Genomic DNA, 20,253 nt, shown 5'->3' with positions numbered 1-20,253 from the left:
CGTCATTACGGGAGCCCCATTGACTTCCTCAGTCTGGCTGTAGACCTAGAAATACATAGGTCCAGCCAGAATGAAGAAATGTCATGGTAGTAAAAACAATACGCTCCGCAGCACACATAAGATCTGCGGACTTCATTGCGGAATTTTGACTCTCCATTGAAGTCAATGGAGAAATTCCGCCATGAGTCCGCAACCAGTCCGCCACTGCTCCGCAACAGACAGAGCATGCTGCGGACACCAAATTCCGCTCCGCAGCCTATGCTCCGCAGCGGAATTGTACGCATCGTGTAAACGAACACTGCTAAATTAAAGTGAAAGTCAATGGAGAAACGGCTCCGCTGCGGATTAACGCTGCGGAGTGTCCGCAGCGGAATTTAAGTGAAATTCCGCTATGTGTGAACCCGCCCTTATACTCCAGAGCTGCACTCCATATTCTGCTGGTGGAGTAGCTGTGTACATACATTACATTACTTATCCTGTACTGATCCTGAGTTACATCCTGTATTATACTCCAGAGCTCCACTTACTATTCTGCTGGTAGAGTCACTGTGTACATACATTACATTACTTATCCTGTACTGATCCTGAGTTACAGCCTGTATTATACTCCAGAGCTGCAGTCACTATTCTGCTGGTAGAGTCACTGTGTATATACACATTACATTACTTATCCTGTACTGATCCTGAGTTACATCCTGTATTATACTCCAGAGCTGCACTCACTATTCTGCTGGTGGAGTAGCTGTGTACATACATTACATTACTTATCTTGTACTGATCCTGAGTTACAGCCTGTATTATACTTCAGAGCTGCACTCACTATTCTGCTGGTTGAGTCACTGTGTACATACATTACATTACTTATCCTGTACTGATTCTGAGTTACATCCTGTATTATACTCCAGAGCTGCATTCACAATTCTGCTGGTGGAGTCACTGTGTACATACATTACATTACTTATTCTGTACTGATCCTGAGTTACATCCTGTATTATACTCCAGAGCTGCACTCACTATTCTGCTGGTGGAGTCACTGTATACATACATTAAATTACTTATCCTATACTGATCCTGAGATACATCCTGTATTATACTCCAGATCTGCATTTACAATTTTGCAGCCTTCAAAGCTAAGATACCACCAAAAACACTTTTTTTTTTAACAACCTAAAAAAAACCTCTTTTAATTTGCTCTCAGATTAATAGCAAAGGATCTGTAATGTTAAGCACTCGCTGCAGAGGTCTCTGGAGAGAATGTGTCTGGGACCGCTTTGTAAAAATCTGGACTTGTGATGCTTTCAGTTCTTATTTAAACCCACATCCAGGTAAGCAGAACCTTTAATTATAAATTAGAACCTGCTGTACATATCAACTAATAGATTATTATTCAAACACATTCAGAGGCAATTGGTTTCTCTGGTTTGGCTGATATATAATGTAAAAGCTGTTATTACTATTTATCTTAATGTCTAAAAAAATCTACTTTGTAACTGTTTACATTGATCCTTATACATTTTTATTCCTTGGGACCGTTTTGTTTTAATGGTCTAAAATAGGATGCATTACAATAGAAAATAGGCACAACTGGACTGACCGGAAATGGTTTGTTCCTAATTTGCCTCAGGAAGGGATAACGCCCATGAGATGCTAAGAAGAGAGAGGAAAAGATATGGCTGCTAAAAGCAGATTTTTGCCTCAGAAAACGGTTGCTACTTTTCATGCTCATTAAGCTATACGAACAAATCATTACTAAATTAAAACAACTATAATATTGTCCCCTATGTACAAGAATATAACTACTATAATACTGCCCCTATATACAAAAATATAACTCCTATAATACTGCCCATATATACAAGAATATAACTATTATAATACTGCTCCTATATACAAGAATATAACTACTATAATACTGCTCCTATATACAAGAATATAACTACTATAATACTGCCCCTATATACAAGAATATAACTATTATAATACTGCTCCTATATACAAGAATATAACTACTATAATACTGCTCCTATATACAAGAATATAACTACTATAATACTGCCTCCTATATACAAGAATATAACTACTATAATACTGCCCCCTATATACAAGAATATAACTACTATAATACTGCTCCTATATACAAGAATATAACTACTATAATACTGCCCCCTATATACAAGAATATAACTACTATAATACTGCCCCTATATACAAGAATATAATTACTATAATACTGTCCCCTATATACAGGAATAAAACTACTATAATACTGCCCCCTATATACAAGAATATAACTACTATAATACTGCTCCTATATACAAGAATATAACTACTATAATACTGCTCCTATATACAAGAATATAACTACTATAATACAGCCCCCTATATACAAGAATATAACTACTATAATACTGCCCCCTATATACAAGAATATAACTACTATAATACTACTCCCTATATACAAGAATATAACTACTATAATACTGCCCCTATATACAAGAATATAACTACTATAATACTGCCCCCTATATACAAGAATATAACTACTATAATACTACTCCTATATACAAGAATATAACTACTATAATACTGCCCCCTATATACAAGAATATAACTACTATAATACTGCCTCCTATATACAAGAATATAACTACTATAATACTGCCCCCTATATACAAGAATATAACTACTATAATACTGCCCCCTATATACAAGAATATAACTACTATAATACTGCCTCTTATATACAAGAACATAACTACAATAATACTGCTCCTATATACCAGAATATAACTACTATAATACTACTCCCTATATACAAGAATATAACTACTATAATACTGCCCATATATACAATAATATAACTACTATAATACTGCCTCCTATATACAAGAATATAACTACTATAATACTGCCCCTATATACAATAATATAACTACTATAAGGGCATGACCACACGTGGCGGATTTCCTCCGCAACTGTCCGCATCAATGCCGCACAGAATCTGCGTTGCAGATTCTGCTGCGGATCTGCACAAAATGTGCAGTCAATTGATGCGGACTAGCTGCTGCGGACTGCGGTAAAAGTACTTCCCTTCTCCCTATCAGTGCAGGATAGAGAGAAGGGACAGCACTTTCCCTTGTGAAAGTCAAAGAAATTCATACTTACCGCCCGTTGTCTTGGTGACGCGTCCCTCCTTCGGCATCCAGCCCGACCTCCCTGGATGACGCGGCAGTCCATGTGACCGCTGCAGCCTGTTATTAGCCTGTGATTGGCTGCAGCCGTCACTTAGACTGAAACGTCATCCTGGGAGGCCGGACTGGAGACAGAAGCAGGGAGTTCTCGGTAAGTATGAACTTCTTTTTTTTTTTACAGATAGATGTATATTGGGATCGGTAGTCACTGTCCCGGGTGCAGAAACAGTTACTGCCAATCGCTTAACTCTTTCAGCACCCTGGACAGTGACTATTTACTGACGTCTCCTAGCAACGCTCCCGTCATTACGGGAGCCCCATTGACTTCCTCAGTCTGGCTGTAGACCTAGAAATACATAGGTCCAGCCAGAATGAAGAAATGTCAAGTTAAAAAAGCAAGACGGATCCGCACCACACATAACATGTGCATGACAGCTGCGGACTTCATTGCGGAAATTAGAATCTCCATTGAAGTCAATGGAGAAATTCCGCCATGAGTCCGCCACTGCTCCGCAACAGACAGAGCATGCTGCGGACACCAAATTCCGCTCCGCAGCCTATGCTCCGCAGCGGAATTTTACGCCTCGTCTAAACGAACACTGCTAAATTAAAGTGTAAGTCAATGGACAAACGGCTCCGCTGCGGATTAACGCTGCGGAGTGTCCGCAGCGGAATTTAAGTGAAATTCCGCCACGTGTGAACCCAGCCTAATACTGCCCCTATATACAAGAATATAACTACTATAATACTGCCTCCTATATACAAGAATATAACTACTATAATACTGCCCCTATATACAATAATATAACTACAATAATACTGCCCCCTATATACAAGAATATAACTACTATAATACTGCCCCTATATACAAGAATATAACTACTATATTACTGCCCCCTATATACAAAAATATAACTACTATAATACTGCTCCTATATACAAGAATATAACTACTATAATACTGCCCCTATATACAAGAATATAACTACTATAAGGGCAAAGCCCCACGTGGCGGAACTGCTCTGGAATTTCGCTGCGGACACTCCGCAGCGTTAATCCGCAGCGGACCCGTTTCTCCATTGCCTTCCACTTCTTTTTAGTAGGCTTCGTTTAGACGAGGCGGAAAATTCCGCTGCGGAGCATAGGCTGCGGTGCGGAATTTGGTGTCCGCAGCATACAATGGATGTTGCGGACCTGTGGCGGACTGGTTGCGGACTCATTGCGGAAGTTCTCCATTGACTTCAATGGAGATTCTAAATTCTGCAATGAAGTCCGCAGATGTCATGCACATGTTATGTGTGCTGCGGAGCGTATTGGTTTTTTAACATGACATTTCTTCATTCTGGCTGGACCTATGTGTATTTCTAGGTCTACAGCCAGACTGAGGAAGTCAATCGGGCTCCCGTAATTACGGGTGACTATGTGTGTGCACCCATAATTACGGGTGACTACGTGTGTGCACCCGTAATTACGGGAGCGTTGCTAGGCGACGTCAGTAAATAGTCACTGTCCTGGGTGCTTAAAGAGTTAAGCGATCGGCAGTAACTGTTTCAGCACCCTGGACAGTGACTACCGATCACAATATACAGCAACCTGTAAAAAAAATAGAAGTTCATACTTACCGAGAACTCCCTGCTTCTTCCTCCAGTCCAGCTTCCCAGGATGACGTTTCAGTCTAAGTGACGGCGGCAGCCAATCACAGGCCAATCACAGGCTGCAGCGGTCACATGGACTGCCGCGTCATCCAGGGAGGTCGGGCTGGATGCCGAAAGAGGGACGCGTCACCAAGACAACGGCCGGTAAGTATGAAATTCTTTTACTTTCACTAGGGAAAGTGCTGTCCCTTCTCTCTATCCTGCACTGATAGAGAGAAGGGAAGTACTTTCAGCGCAATACGCAGCAGCCAGTCCGCATCAATTTACTGCACATTTTGGGCAGATCCGCCACAGAATCTGCAACGCAGATTCTGGGCGGCATTGATGCGGACAGTTGCAGAAGAAAACCGCCACGTGGGGCCATGCCCTAATACTGCTCCTATGTCCAAGAATATAACTACTATAATACTGCCTCCTATATACAAGAATATAACTACTATAATACTGCCCCGTATGTACAAGAATAGAACTACTATAATACTGCCCCTATATACAAGAATATAACTACTATAATACTGCCCCCTATATACAAGAATATAACTTACTATAATACTGCACCCTATATACAAGAATATAACTACTATAATACTGCCCCCTATATACAAGAATATAACTACTATATACTGCTCCTATATACAAGAATATAACTACTATAATACTGCGCCCTATATACAAGAATATAACTACTATAATACTGCCACCTATGTACAAGAATATAACTACTATAATACTGCGCCCTATATACAAGAATATAACTACTATAATACTGCCTCCTATATACAAGAATATAACTACTATAATACTGCTCCTATATACAATAATATAACTACTATAATACTGCCCCCTATATACAAGAATATAACTACTATAATACTGCCCCCTATATACAAGAATATAACTTACTATAATACTGCACCCTATATACAAGAATATAACTACTATAATACTGCCTCCTATATACAAGAATATAACTACTATAATACTGCTCCTATATACAAGAATATAACTACTATAATACTGCCCCCTATATACAAGAATATAACCACTATAATACTGCTCCTATATACAAGAATATAACCACTATAATACTGCTCCTATATACAAGAATATAACTACTATAATACTGCCCGCTATATACAAGAATATAACTACTATAATACTGCCCCGTATGTACAAGAATATAACTACTATAATACTGCCCCTATATACAAGAATATAACTACTATAATACTGCTCCTATATACAAGAATATAACTACTATAATACTGCCCCCTATATACAAGAATATAACTTACTATAATACTGCCCCCTATATACAAGAATATAACCACTATATAACTTTCATATCTCGCTTCAGTTGCTCTTTACATCTATTTTCCTGGTTATTTGCACTCTATGTATAATTGTCTCGGTTCATTTTCAGCTACGATCGTCCTCACCAGAGCATTAATAATCATCTCCAGTATAATGAGCATTTTTGCCTTTTGCTTCCTGATTCTTGGATTCAAAAACTTTAGCTGTTGCCCTAATACATCCACCAAACTGCAGTGCCTGCGGCTCACCTCGGGCCTCTACTTTCTAGTCGGTATGTATTCCTTTGTAAAACATTGTTAGTCATTTACCACAGATGACGACAAAGTATAATGGATGGGTCAAATGCAGACTCCCGCATCCATGTACTGTGTAGCAGGTTTTTATGGACTACAACCACGGGAACAAAGGGTTAATAAAGTTTTATTACTAGACCCCATTCTCAGCAAAGAAACAGCTAAAGGTGTAGCTTGAAGCTTTGCGGCCCTGGGGCAAATATTTTCTTAAGCCCAGCACCTGACAGGTAACAGCTTTATATCTTGTGATTACATCATGCAGAACAGGATATATACAATATATACAATATAAGGATCAGGTATTTATTATATAGTGATGTAGCTATGTACAGCATTATTTATAGAGTTGATGCATCTTGATAACCCCTTTTTGAAATAAAGCCGAAGGGTTTCAGTACTCTGACCCTCAGCTAATCGCCAGGTTGGCTTAAATTCAAAAAGGGGTTGTCAAGATGCATCCACCCCATTAATATTGCTATACATAGCTACAACACTATATAATAAAAATCTTATCTTTGTAATGTAAATATGGATGCATCTCGAAAAGCCCTTTTTGAAATTATGCCGACCTGGCGATCAGCTATGGGTCAGACTACTAAAACCTTTGACAATCAGTTGTGGGTCAGACTACTGAAATCCCTGGTGATCACTTGTCGGTCAGACTACTGAAACCCCTGGTGATCACTTGTGGGTCAGACTACTGAAACCCCTTGTGATCACTTGTGGGTCAGACTACTGAAACCCCTGGTGATCAGCTGTGGGTCAGACTACTGAAACACCTGGTGATCACTTGTGGGTCAGACTACTGAAACCCCTGGTGATCACCTGTGGGTCAGACTACTGAAACTCCTGGTGATCACTTGTGGGTCAGACTACTGAAACCCCTGGTGATCAGCTTTGGGTCAGACTACTGAAACCCTTGGTGATCAGCTGTGGGTCAGACTACTGAAACACCTGGTGATCACTTGTGGGTCAGACTACTGAAACCCCTGGCGATCAGCTGTCATAGCCGGGGAAGGTGATGGCAGCCATACAAATTTTGTATTACGGATATACATGTATTCTGCCTAGCACAGATCTTTTTGTAATGCTCCATGTTCTGCACTGTGAGAAAGTAGAGTTTGGAGTAGTAGTCGTCTTTCCTCAGGTACCGGAATCGAGGACATGGGTGTAACTAGTAGCCATAACAGCTGCTTAGGGGGCCACACTCTGAGAGGCCCAGTGCCCTCTCATGTATTGTGCCTTTTTTTTTTTGCTGTCTTGCTCTGTTACGTGCGTTATCTTTAAAGCAGAATATCTGGCATAAAATATTCCTATCTTCCCTTAATTGCTGCTAAATCCAAAGTTTGCATTACTGGAGTACCAGGTGGGGGCTCTATTCTTGGCTTTTCTATGGGCAGAGGTGTAGCTATAGGAGTACAAAGATAGTAGGTGGACTTGGGGCCCTGGTGCCTAAGAGGGCCCTAAGGTCACAGAAGAAGATACTGGGGACCCTGTTACAGATTTTGCATTGGGCCCAGGAGCTTCAGGTTATGCATCTGACAATGGGGCCATTTCCTAGGGCTAAAAAGTGGTCAATGCCTAAGGCCTCATGCACACGACCGTAGCCGTGTGCACGGCCGTGATTTTCGGGTCGGCCGGCTGCGGACTGTCAGCGGACTGTCAGCCGCAGGCCGCCCGCAAATCGCGGGACATGCACATGGCCGCGGCCATTGTTTTCAATGAGCCCGGACCGCAGAACCGGGCCGTAATAAGACATGCCCGTTCTTTATGCGGTCCGGGCTCCCGGGCCGTGCACGGACCGCAAAAACTACGGTCGTGTGCACGGCCCCATAGAAAAGAATGGGGCCGCAATTCTCCCGTGCATTTTCGGGGGAATTGCGGCCGCAAAAACACAGTCGTGTGCATGAGGCCTAAGAATTAAAAGCCAACCTGGCCTGGGTTTTACCCCCAACAAAATCAATGTCCCTGATCTAGACTTGACCTGCCACCTTCGAAAATTCAGCGGTGTAACAACAGGGGGTGCAGGTGTCGTAATCACACCCTGGCTCTGCTCTCTTAGGGTGGCCCAAAGACCCTTCACCATCTAAGGCTTTGTTTACATCTGCGTCAGGGTTCCGTTCATGGGTTCTGTCGGAACTTTTCATCAGGGGAACACAAGAACGGAATCCAAAATAAAACAGATTCCGTTTGCATCACCATTGATTTCAAAGATGACGGGTCCAGTGCAAATGGTTTCCGTTTGTCACCGTTGTGTAAGGGTTCTGTCATTTTTACGTAATGAATAGCGCAAGCGACTACGGTATTAATTCCATCAAATGACGAAATCCTTACACAACGGTGACAAACGGAAACCATTTGCACCGGATCCGTCACCTTTGTCATCAATGGTGGTGCAAACGGAAACCTATTGTTTCAGTTTGGATTCCGTTCATTGTTTCCCCTGATGGAAAGTTCAGACGGAACCCATGAACGGAGTCCCGATGCGGATGTGAACGAAGCCTAAGCAATAACATGTGATGGTTGGGCAGGGTGGGGGGTCCTGGTATATATTTTGCATCAGCTTCAAAGCTCCACCACCTCAGACAATGATCCGACAATTTTTTTACCCCTTAAGTTTTGTTTTATTTTCATGAGACTATTGTACATCATACAAACAATTGGGACAATGGAATAATTAAGTTGTAATGGAAAACACCTACATCTTCCAGACAAGAATAACAGTCCTGGAATAATCTACACGCCATATGGCGGCTGAGGGTATAAATTCTCCAGTGTAGGAAGCCTACTGGACACCATTGTAATGCAAATCAGATGCTTTCAGACCCTTCTTTGTGGCAGAGCAGAGACATGACACGATGATGCCTGCCCATGAAAGATAAGGTCATATCCACCATTCTTCTACCAGGCTGTCAGCTGTCATAATAAAGCAGTCATCTTATCTAACCGCGTGTCCGTCTCCTATAGAAGAAGCTGCCAAGCCGGGATATATGAGTAAGAAGTCTCCATTCTCTTTCAGGAATGTCCTCCTCGGCTGCCATCATAAGATACTGCATCTATGTATATCATGTTCACCAGTACGAGGTATGGCACCGTCTTCAAATATATGGAATTTAGGCTTCTTTATATCGGAGAGAAAAAAAATTCTAATCTATGGACATCAATGCATGAAGAATTATCCCAAAAAATTAAAGAGCATTTTCCCCTAAAACCCACAAAAACCCAATAAATATTAATCCTTGCGTCATCCTCATCTGTCAGGTTGTTAAAAAGTTGATCCAGCCGTTTCTTAGTTATATCTTTTTCTGGGAGAGTTGGGTGGCAGTCACTATGGCTGACATTCATCCTAGCTCAGGGGTCCTCAGCCAGCTTTTCCAGATGAATTTTTCCTGCATTGCGAAGCGGAATTGCCACTTCTGGGAAAGCATGTTAACCATCCCTATAATATTTTCTAGGCCCAGCTATAACTTAAAACAATTGGATAGAATTTAATACTTTTACAGAAGAGCACAACATAACATAAGAAATTCAAATTTTTAAGATCGTTAGAAAAAATAGAGTCTGTTCTGCCACTAGCCTACGACTATTGCCTCCTTCATTGCAACCAATGCTCCTCCCGTGCTGCGCCTCCATGCCGGAATGCACTGCCATGGACCCAGGGTCATGATTAGAACTTTTGGGCCCACTGACAACATAAAATTTCACCCTCTATTTTCTGCAGTCAGAATAATAAAGACATTTTACCTGGCAGTTCAGACCAGGCGTTATACAGGGGACAGAAGAAGTCAAGCAAAACAAATTTTCCCCAGGATACATTGACGACACCACAAAATTTATTTATCTTTGGGGTTAATACTTCCAATTACTGGGGAGTTACTGAGGGTGTTTTTTTCCGGTTTGACGCTCATTCTTCCTGGTGGTTTAGGGTGGTTTACTGTATAATACATATTATCCCCCATGGTTTAGGGTGATGTAGGGGTTACATTTTATTTTTTCATTGGCCTCGTTCCACTTCCCTTACCTGTTCTGCACTGATCATAGAGTCTTATATCCAGGGGCGGACATACTATATGTGCACCTTATGCAGCTGTACATGGGCCCAGTAGGTGAGGGGCCCCACTGCCACCATAAAAGCAGCTTCTTACTATCTACTAGATTAGATGTAAGCTACTGAGATAATGACCTTGACTTATAGTTATTGGTGGATTTTTAATGTGACATAAGGTGGTGCACTACCAAGAGCTACTGGGGAGCAAGGGGTCCATATAGTCTTTTTGCATGGGGCCCCTCTGTAGTCTGCGTCCGCTCCTGCATTTAACAGCCGCAGTTTTTTCTGTGATCCGACTGAGCTCTTTATCAGTGCTGTGCCCAATGTGGTTTCACAAGGGCAGTCCCGCTCATCTTCGTTGACCCACAGCGCCCTAATGCAAGTCTGCTCCATTCCTCCCATATGGACGACCCATACCCATACCATGTTCCCTGAAATCCTACAGCCCATCATCCTATAGCTTTTCACTCAACTCTCTGATTCATTCCACCTTGCTCCACAACTTGAGGAACTGTACATGCTCCATCGGGGACACCAGCACTCAGTACTTTTTGAGTCCCCTCATCACCTGTAGATTGTCAGCTCTTATGGACAGGTCCTATATGCTTTGTATTCACTGCCATATGTCTATGTTCTCTTTCTATAGGTATCTCGGAAAATCCCAGGATTCCCTAGTTTTGAATATGGCTACTCTCTTTGGATGGCGGTGGGTGGCAATTTAGGGGCGATTACCACAGCTGTAATAACCTGCTATCTGGGTCTCCACAAAAAGAAAACAACAATAAAAGAGGGAAAAACTGAGAACCGACAATCCGAAGGTCCAGATGTACTGAAGACTTATGTTTAACATCAACTGCAGAGACAGCCCAAAAAAACCTCCATATTTAGTTTACGTTTCTCTCGGTCATTAGGATGTAATTTTTTATTTTTACACTGAGAAGTATAGAAAAAAATTGCTTGTTCTTATGTGGAAACCATCAACAAGCTGTTGTTGATGGATCTGATACTGCTCTGCTTAGTACTTAATGAATGGACTTTGCATCTGATTGGCCTACCTGTTGAACTATTGATTGTGTATCTAAAGTGGTTTTCCAGCTTGGACACCCTGCCTCTCTGATAGGTCCCCGACGATCTTGTGGGAAGATGATAGGACTCCCTGAAAGAAGTGGCCAACAAGTCTTGCTGAAGGATGAATAAAATATTATAAGGGCACCACTGAAATCAATTAGCTGCCTGCGAAAAACACACAGATGAGATGCGTCCTCCAGAGAGAGAACTGCTCTCTGCAGTAGTTCCCTACTCAGGGTCATAGTGAAGGGTTCCCATTATAGTGGTGCACCCCATTATATTATATCCATATGCTCTAATAAGGCTGAACTGCAATGTGTATTCACACAAGTCAGACTGAAAATAAAATAATACCAAGATCCACCAATAGCAGCTAGCCTGCTTGATGACAGTTTCCAGGTCAAACACATTTTTCTCTGCACTGCATATAATAGAAAACAGATAAACAGACAAAGAGTTTATTCACATTAATGTATTTAATGTTGTCAGTTTTATAGCTAAAGTATTAAATATTCCAAATAAATTAAAAAAGTGGAAAATAGAGAATCTTGAGAGTTTGCACTCACTGTTGGGAACCCTTCACTTCACTGTTGTTGACTGGCTTTCCTGTGGTTGAAATGTTTGTTACGTTTTTCAAAATCCCCCCCCGTTTTTTAAGTCTATGGTAGTTATGGCAAGTTAAGCTGTTCCCATAACTCCCTTGGACCTAAATTGAGGGGGCTACATACGTGTGGTAAACTCACTTAGTGGTTTGGGGTTAAAGAAAACCCTGTTCTTCAAATAGGAGTGGGTCCCAGAGGTAGGTCCCCCACCTATCATATCCTAAAGAGAAAACCCTTTGACAACCAGCATCCTGAAAAAAACAATAGGAACACTGGTCAGACCAGAGCCAACTTGACCAGTTTATGTACAGCTCTAAAAAGGTACGTCTACTTTGAACACTATTTTACAGTTTATATACAGTATATTCTACATAATAAGTTGTCACTTTGTAAATACATTACAATACTTATCTTGTACTGATTCTGAGTTACAGCCTGTATTATACTCCAGAGCTGCACTCACTATTCTGCTGGTGGAGTCGCTGTGTACATACATTACATTACTTATCCTGTACTGATCCTGAGTTAAGTCCTGTATTATACTCCAGAGCTGCATTCACTATTCAGCTGGAGGAGTCACTGTGTACATACATTACATTACTTATCCTGTACTGATCCTGAGTTACATCCTGTATTATACGCCAGAGCTGCACTCACTATTCTGCTGGTGGAGTCACTGTGTACATATATTACATTACCTATCCTGTACTGATCCTGAATTACATCCTGTATTATACTCCAGAGCTCCACTTACTATTCTGCTGGTGGAGTCACTGTGTACATACATTACATTACTTATCCTGTACTGATCCTGAGTTAAGTCCTGTATTATACTCCAGAGCTGCACTCACTATTCGGCTGGTGGAGTCACTGTGTACATACATTACATTACTTATCCTGTACTGATCCTGAGTTACAGCCTGTATTATACTCCAGAGCTGCATTCACAATTCTTCTATGTCTCATTGGAAACCGTCAACAAGCTTGTCTTCAAAAACATTCCTAACTGCTTGGCTGAGCTCCTGTAATGCAGAGAAACAATTTGTTTTTCCTACAACAGATTACTCTACAGTGCCTGTAAAAACAACACTTCCCAGAATGCAAATCACTAGAGTAAAAGCTGTATAGACCCTGAAACAGTAATGAATGCTGAGAGATTTCAGGTTTGAAGCCTGCAGAATAATGAAGGCAGTTCTGAAATATACTACAAGCGATAACTCAGGATCAGTACAAGATGAGTAATGTATGTACACAGTGACTCCACCAGCAGAATAGTGAGTGCAGCTCTTGCGTTTAATACAGGCTGTAACTCAGGATCAGTACAAGATAAGTAATGTAATGTATGTACACAGTGACTCCACCAGGAGAATAGTGAGTGCAGCTTTGGAGTATAATACAGGATGTAACTCGGGATCAGTACAGGATAAGTAATGTAATGTATGTACACAGTGACTCCACCAGCAGAATAGTGAGTGCAGCTCTGGAGTATAATACAGGATGTAACTCAGGATCAGTACAGAATAAGTAATGTAATGTATGTACACAGTGACTCCACCAGGAGAATAGTGAGTGCAGCTTTGGAGTATAATACAGGATGTAACTCGGGATCAGTACAGGATAAGTAATGTAATGTATGTACACAGTGACTCCACCAGCAGAATAGTGAGTGCAGCTCTGGAGTATAATACAGGATGTAACTCAGGATCAGTACAGGATAAGTAATGTAATGTATGTACACAGTGACTCCACCAGGAGAATAGTGAGTGCAGCTCTGGAGAATAGTACGGGATGTAACTCAGGATCAGTACAGGATAAGTAATGTAAGTACACAGTGACTCCACCAGGAGAATAGTGAGTGCAGCTCTGGAGTATAATACAGGATGTAACTCGGGATCAGTACAGGATAAGTAATGTAATGTATGTACACAGTGACTCCACCAGCAGAATAGTGAGTGCAGCTCTGGAGTATAATACAGGATGTAACTCAGGATCAGTACAGGATAAGTAATGTAATGTATGTACACAGTGACTCCACCAGGAGAATAGTGAGTGCAGCTCTGGAGTATAATACAGGATGTAACTCGGGATCAGTACAGGATAAGTAATGTAATGTATGTACACAGTGACTCCACCAGCAGAATAGTGAGTGCAGCTCTGGAGTATAATACAGGATGTAACTCAGGATCAGTACAGGATAAGTAATGTAATGTATGTACACAGTGACTCCACCAGGAGAATAGTGAGTGCAGCTTTGGAGTATAATACAGTCTGTAACTCAGGATCAGTACAGAATAAGTAATTAATGGATAAGAAATTTCACTAGGGTTCATTTTTTTATATTGTATATCACAATGAGGCCCAATCAGATTTAATTTTTAAATGTAAACCCAAAATTTGAGTGGTCCCAGGAGAGTGTCTTTTAATTATTTCCAAACTAAAGACATTTTTAGAAGGGCAGAGGGATTTGGCTCAAAAGAGGAGATGTGCTCAGGGTCCTTACATAAGCGGTGTTTGAGATTGGTCCCTGTTGTTCAGCATGATAGTTGTCAGATGGACAATCATTCGCCCCTATTATTAATTTATTTGTAATTATTTTATTCATTTATCTAGTGCCAGCAACACTGTACAGAGATTGTAATCACTCACATTAATACCTGCCACCATTGGGGGATCACAATCTAAATTCCAAATCTGTATGTTTTGGAGTGTGGGAGGAAACTTGAGAACCCGGAGGAAACCCACCGAACACAAGAACATACAAACTCCATGCAGATGCCGACCTGGGTTGGATTCGAACGCACGACCCCAGCGCTGAAAGACAAAAGTGTTAACCGCTGAGACCCCATAAAGTTATTATTTGCAATTTTGTAGAACTAAAACACTTGTGTGTGGGTTGTAGCAGCATTCCTGGTGCCATCTTTCCTTTTAGCTGTAAGTGAACAGCAGGTGGATGAAGAATGCTGAAGGATGAAGGGACGGATTACAATGGCTAAACTCATTTAGTCAGTCTGCTGCTGTGTAGACAGGGAAAGGAAGGAGGAGGAGGAGGAGGAGTTGTCACAGGAGAGGCAGCTGAGAGGCACCGAGGTCCAGCTCCAGCAGCAGAAGAAGAGGTCACAGTACAATCCCACCCTATACAGGTTCACTGGGGGGCCATGTGCCAAAAGCAGCAATCACCACCCAGCAACTTCCTCCTGAGAAGCCATCTCTGATCTCCTCAGCTCCATGTATATGAGAACTTGGGAAAGACTTCTTCAGGCTGTAACTCTCCATAGCTTGCTGCAAATGTGCAGCCTACAAGGTGGTGGATTTGGGGAAGACCCCGGCAGTCAATACTGAGGATACAATTCGGATTTCTTCAAGACAAAGACCATTGAAGAAGTAGATTTCCCTACTAGATCATCCCAGGTTGGTGTAGACCACCCAATGTGGCTCCTTCTCCTACCCCCTTGGATGGTGCCCATGGGTAAGTGATTCATAGCGGGGCACATGGCCTATCCTAAGTACTGATGGGATCCATAAGTGACCAGTTGAACACAATGACTCTGGAGAGGACCCTGCAAGCTGCTAGGCAGGGGGATCTGGAGACTTTGAGGATTCTCCATGCAGAAGGCAAGTTGCAGTCGGATTTCAAGGATCCCATGGGGGCTTCTATTGTTCACCATGCTGCTCGTGGAGGGAAAGTCGGATGTTTGCGCTATTTAGTGGATGAGGCGCAATTGGAAGGTAACTGTAGAGCAAGGAATGGCGCTACTCCAGCGCATGATGCAGCAGCTACAGGCAACTTGACCTGCCTTCAATGGTTGCTCACACAGGGTGGATGTGACTTTGAGGTAAGGTAATATTCCATCCAGCAGAACTGAACTTGTAACTTATTATTATGTGTTTATTATATTTGTTACATTATTATGTTTGTTACATTATTATTTATTTGTTATTGTTTATAAACTTCCCATCAGTTGAAGATTGTTTGTTTGTATAAATATTTACCAGTGGTCTGCAACCTGTGGCTCTTCAGCTGGTGTGGAACCACAACCCCCAGCATGCCCTGATAGCCCCAGGCTGCAGACCAATATAATACCTTAGGTCCTTTAAAGCATTCTTTTCTGTCAAGTTGTCAAAAACTATAGTCAGAGTTTTCTTGTAATATGTTTCTGTGAAAGAGACCCCTATTATATCTCCCACAGGGGTGATCAATCAGCTTTTCTAGGCTCCTGAACTGCAAAACTGCCTTCTAGTGCAGCAATAGGGGGGCATATTGCTGTACAACTATAGGGATTGATATTTAGAATTCTGCTATCTATCTATCTATCTATCTATCTATCTATCTATCTATCTATCTATCTATCTATCTATCTATCTATCGTGACACTTTGATATAATAGTCCATGTTCACTGTTTTCCTGGCCTGGATCTGTTTACTTTGTGGAACAATAGTTACAGAAAGTCTTGGCAGGCGCAGGGTTAAGCTCCTCAATAATACATTGGATTGTCTCATCGGCTGCCAGCAGTGTGAGCGTGACACACCTGGGGTAGGTAGAGGGAGAACTATATATAGACTGCGAGGGACAACTTTATCCTCTGTGCAGATTTAGCTCCAAGTCAGACGAGCCCTGACAGCTCCTCAGATCCCGGCTACCTGGAAGGACTGAGTAGATTTTGTTGGTGGTGGTAAATGTCCTGAAATAGTCCTTAGTAAGGGTGCATGTACTTTTGCAACTAAGGGTATGTTCACACGCACAAGTAAAAACGGCTAAAAATTACGGAGCTGTTTTAAGAGAAAAGAGCCTCTGATTTTTAGCTGTTTTTGAAGCTCAAAACAGTTTTTTGTTTTTTTTAGGTGTTTTTTTTCTAGACTTTTTGGAGCTGTTTTTCTATTGACACTATGAAAAACCGCTCCAAAAACGGTTTAAGAAGTGACATGCTCCTTATTTTTACGCAGTGTTTTTTTTAAACGCAGGACACAAATTTTAAATTGATTTTAAAATTCGCACCGCAGGTCAATTTACGTGCAGAAAAATACTGCGGCGTGTACATGATATTTCCTGGAACTTCATTCACTATGCTGGTACTATATTACGCTGTGGAAAACCGCACGTAATACGCATCTTGTGCATTGACCCTAAGGCTGAGTTCCCACAGTGCAGATTTTGCATGTGGTTTTTAAGCCAAAACTAGGAACGGAACCTGAACAGAAGAAATATATAAAGAAAGGCGGTATAGGTCTGCTCTCCTGGATCCGATTCTGGTTTTGGCTTAAAAACATACATGCAAATCTGCACTGTGGGAACCCAGCCTAAGAGCTTGAGAAAATTTTTTACACATTTTCAAGTACACAAGAAGTGCAGCATTAAACACGATGCAACCCTGATGTGTGAGTAGACCCTAATATTGGTGCTATTCAGAGGGGTTTTGGGCGCCCACAATCACCAGACTTAACTGCAAGCACGAAACCCTCTATAGCTACGCGACCTCTTGACTGTGTGTGTGTGTGTGTGTGTGTGTGTGTATATATATATCATGCTGTCCCATGCAAACTTATTTAAGGGTTCCCATGATTTGTTACGCCCCATATGTCACATTAATCAGCTGATCACCCGGGTCCCACACCAAGAACCCCCAGAAAACAGATGATTTTGCTGGGGGAAGATGCAGGGAAAATGTTGTATTAGGCCGGGTTCCCACGTAAATGCTGTGGAATTTCCGCAATGGAATTCTGTTCGGAAATTCCGCAGCATATACAGTAGCAGCAAAGTGGATGAGATTCAGAAAATATCATTCCCACACTGAAGGGAAAAAAACGCAGCGTAAACGGTAAAAAAGTCACCTGTGGTGCAGAATTTAATTCCGCAGCATGTCAATTTATGCTGCGTTTTTGTTTCGTGTTGCGGGTTTTCCCCATTGAATTAAATGGGGATGCAAAACCCGCAACAGAAAGCCAAGTGTTGGGACTATTGTGGCGTATTCGCAGCAATTACGCCGCAAAAATCTCAACTACGGAAAATAAAAAATAATCATACTTACCCAGAACGCCGTCCTCATTCCTGCAGTCCGGCCTCCTGGGATGATGTTGCACCCCATGTGACGGCTGCAGCGGTCACATGGGCTGCAGTTTCATCCGGGGAGGCTGGACTGCGATGGAAGGACACGTCACCATAACAACGACCTCCGTAAGTATGAGCATTTTTTTCTGCTGCAGAAATTCCGTCTGAAGAAAAGCAGCACGGAATGTACTGCGGACGGAATGTACTGCGGGTTCCAGGTCGGATACGCTGTGTGGTTTTTACACAGCGTATCCATCCCGTGGAAACCTGGCCTTAGGCCTTATTAACACGAACGTGTTAAACGACCGTGTGACGGCCGTTGAAGCAACACGGACCTATATAATTCAATGTGGCCGTTCACACGGCTGTTGTTTCAACGGACCGTGTAAAGTGTCCGTGAAAAAATAGGACATGTCCTATTTTTTTTCACACTTCACGCATCCCTCCATAGACTCTAGTCTATGGAGGATGCGTGATATCGCATCCCGCAGCGCCGAGCACGGATACACCTCAGACGTGAATCCGGCCTTATTCACACGAGCGTATTTCACGTCCGTGTTACGCGCGTTAAAATAACGGATGGCACATTTTTTCACGCAGCGTGTGTCTGTTGCGTGAAAGTCACTGCATGTCCTATTCTTCTGAATGAAGTCAATGGGTGCGTGAAAATCACGGACAACACACGGAGGTCATCCGTGTGCTGTCTGTGATTCACGCAACAGTTGCTAAAGAAATGATGAGAGAGAAAAACACCTCCTTCAGTTGTTTTTTTTTGCTGACGGAAAAAACGCGTGACGTATGCATACACGGATGCGTTGTTTACGTGCGCAAAACTGACACGCTCGTGTGAATAAGCCCTTTGGCCACTCACTAATTTCACTAATATTATCTTCTCACATCTATCTGTGACATATCCGAAGATTATTCTGCCTAGATTTCTCCTTGAACGTTTAATTTCGTGTCTGGCACTTGGTTACATGATAAACATTATTTGATATTTTGGCCAAAATACGCAAGCTCGCAACCCGCGTCAAGAGTCCTCATCGTCTTGCCAGTCCCTACCCTCATGTGACAAACAAATCACTGAAATAAGGCATACATAGAGGTCCGAGGGCAGGTTCACACACCAGTTCCCCGCAGAGTTAGGCCTCATGCGCACGAACGTATTTTTTTCCTCCCGTAAATACTGGCATAAATACGGGTCCTTGGTCACACATATTGCACCAGTATTTACGGACCGTGCCCGTAAATACTGGTCCGGTGTCACCCATATTTACTGGCACGTTTTCGCTGCAAAATAGTACTGCACTAATCGGCAGCCCCTTCTCTCTGTCAGTGCAGGATAGAGAGAAGGGACAGCCCTTTCCGTAGTAAAAGAAATTCATACTTACCCGGCCGTTGTCTTGGTGACGCGTCCCTCTTTCGGCATCCAGCCCGACCTCCCTGGATGACGCGGCAGTCCATGTGACCGCTGCAGAATATGATTGGCCTGTGATTGGCTGCAGTGGTCACATGGGCTGTAACGTCATCCCGGGAGGCCGGACTGGAGGAAGAAGCAGGGAGTTCTGGGTACGTATGAACTTCTATTTATTTGTACACGTTGATGTATCTTGTATCGGAAGTCACTGTCCAGGGTGCTGAAAGAGTTACTGCCTATCGTTTAACTCTTTCAGCACCCTGGACAGTGACTATTTACTGACGTCGCCTAGCAACGCTCCCGTAATTACGGGTGCACACACGTAGTCACCCATAATTACGGGAGCCCTATAGACTTCTATGGGCCTAGCCGTGCCGTAATTATGACCTGAAATAGGTTCTATATTTTTCAACGGCCGGGCACCTTCCCGTAAGCATACGGGGAGGTACCCGTGGCCAATAGAAGTCTATGGGCGTGATTACGGGCGTTTTTACGTTCGTGTGCATGGGGCCTAACACGCATTTGTCGATCAGTCCTGGACTGCACAAAGACATTATGTGAAATACAAGGATTTCCTATAATAAACATGTCAGGAGAGGTGAGAGATTCTCTATAAATCCA

At 42.3% G+C, this 20,253-nt stretch overlaps 2 protein-coding genes across 2 annotated transcripts in view; both read left to right on the top strand.

Annotated features, from left to right (window-relative positions):
* Positions 1-11,962, top strand: part of LOC142662533 (claudin-16-like) — a 29,927-nt gene extending 17,965 nt beyond the window's left edge. Inside the window, exons 3-6 of the mRNA XM_075840740.1 lie at positions 1,199-1,325; positions 6,270-6,431; positions 9,473-9,537; positions 11,148-11,962. Of these exons, the coding sequence (XP_075696855.1) occupies positions 1,199-1,325; positions 6,270-6,431; positions 9,473-9,537; positions 11,148-11,348 (555 nt within the window). The 3' untranslated portion in view covers positions 11,349-11,962. The remainder of the gene's footprint in view (positions 1-1,198; positions 1,326-6,269; positions 6,432-9,472; positions 9,538-11,147) is intronic.
* Positions 11,963-15,286: 3,324 nt separating this feature from the next.
* LOC142661837 (espin-like) overlaps positions 15,287-20,253 on the top strand; it is a 127,614-nt gene continuing 122,647 nt past the window's right edge. The window contains exon 1 of the mRNA XM_075839450.1: positions 15,287-16,004. Within this exon, the coding sequence (XP_075695565.1) occupies positions 15,681-16,004 (324 nt within the window). The 5' untranslated portion in view covers positions 15,287-15,680. The remainder of the gene's footprint in view (positions 16,005-20,253) is intronic.

Source organism: Rhinoderma darwinii, chromosome 10 (assembly GCF_050947455.1).
Source record: "Rhinoderma darwinii isolate aRhiDar2 chromosome 10, aRhiDar2.hap1, whole genome shotgun sequence".
Taxonomy (NCBI): domain Eukaryota; kingdom Metazoa; phylum Chordata; class Amphibia; order Anura; family Rhinodermatidae; genus Rhinoderma; species Rhinoderma darwinii.
The sequence above is the reverse complement of the archived record's forward strand: the minus strand, read 5'-3'. Positions and strand labels throughout refer to the sequence as shown.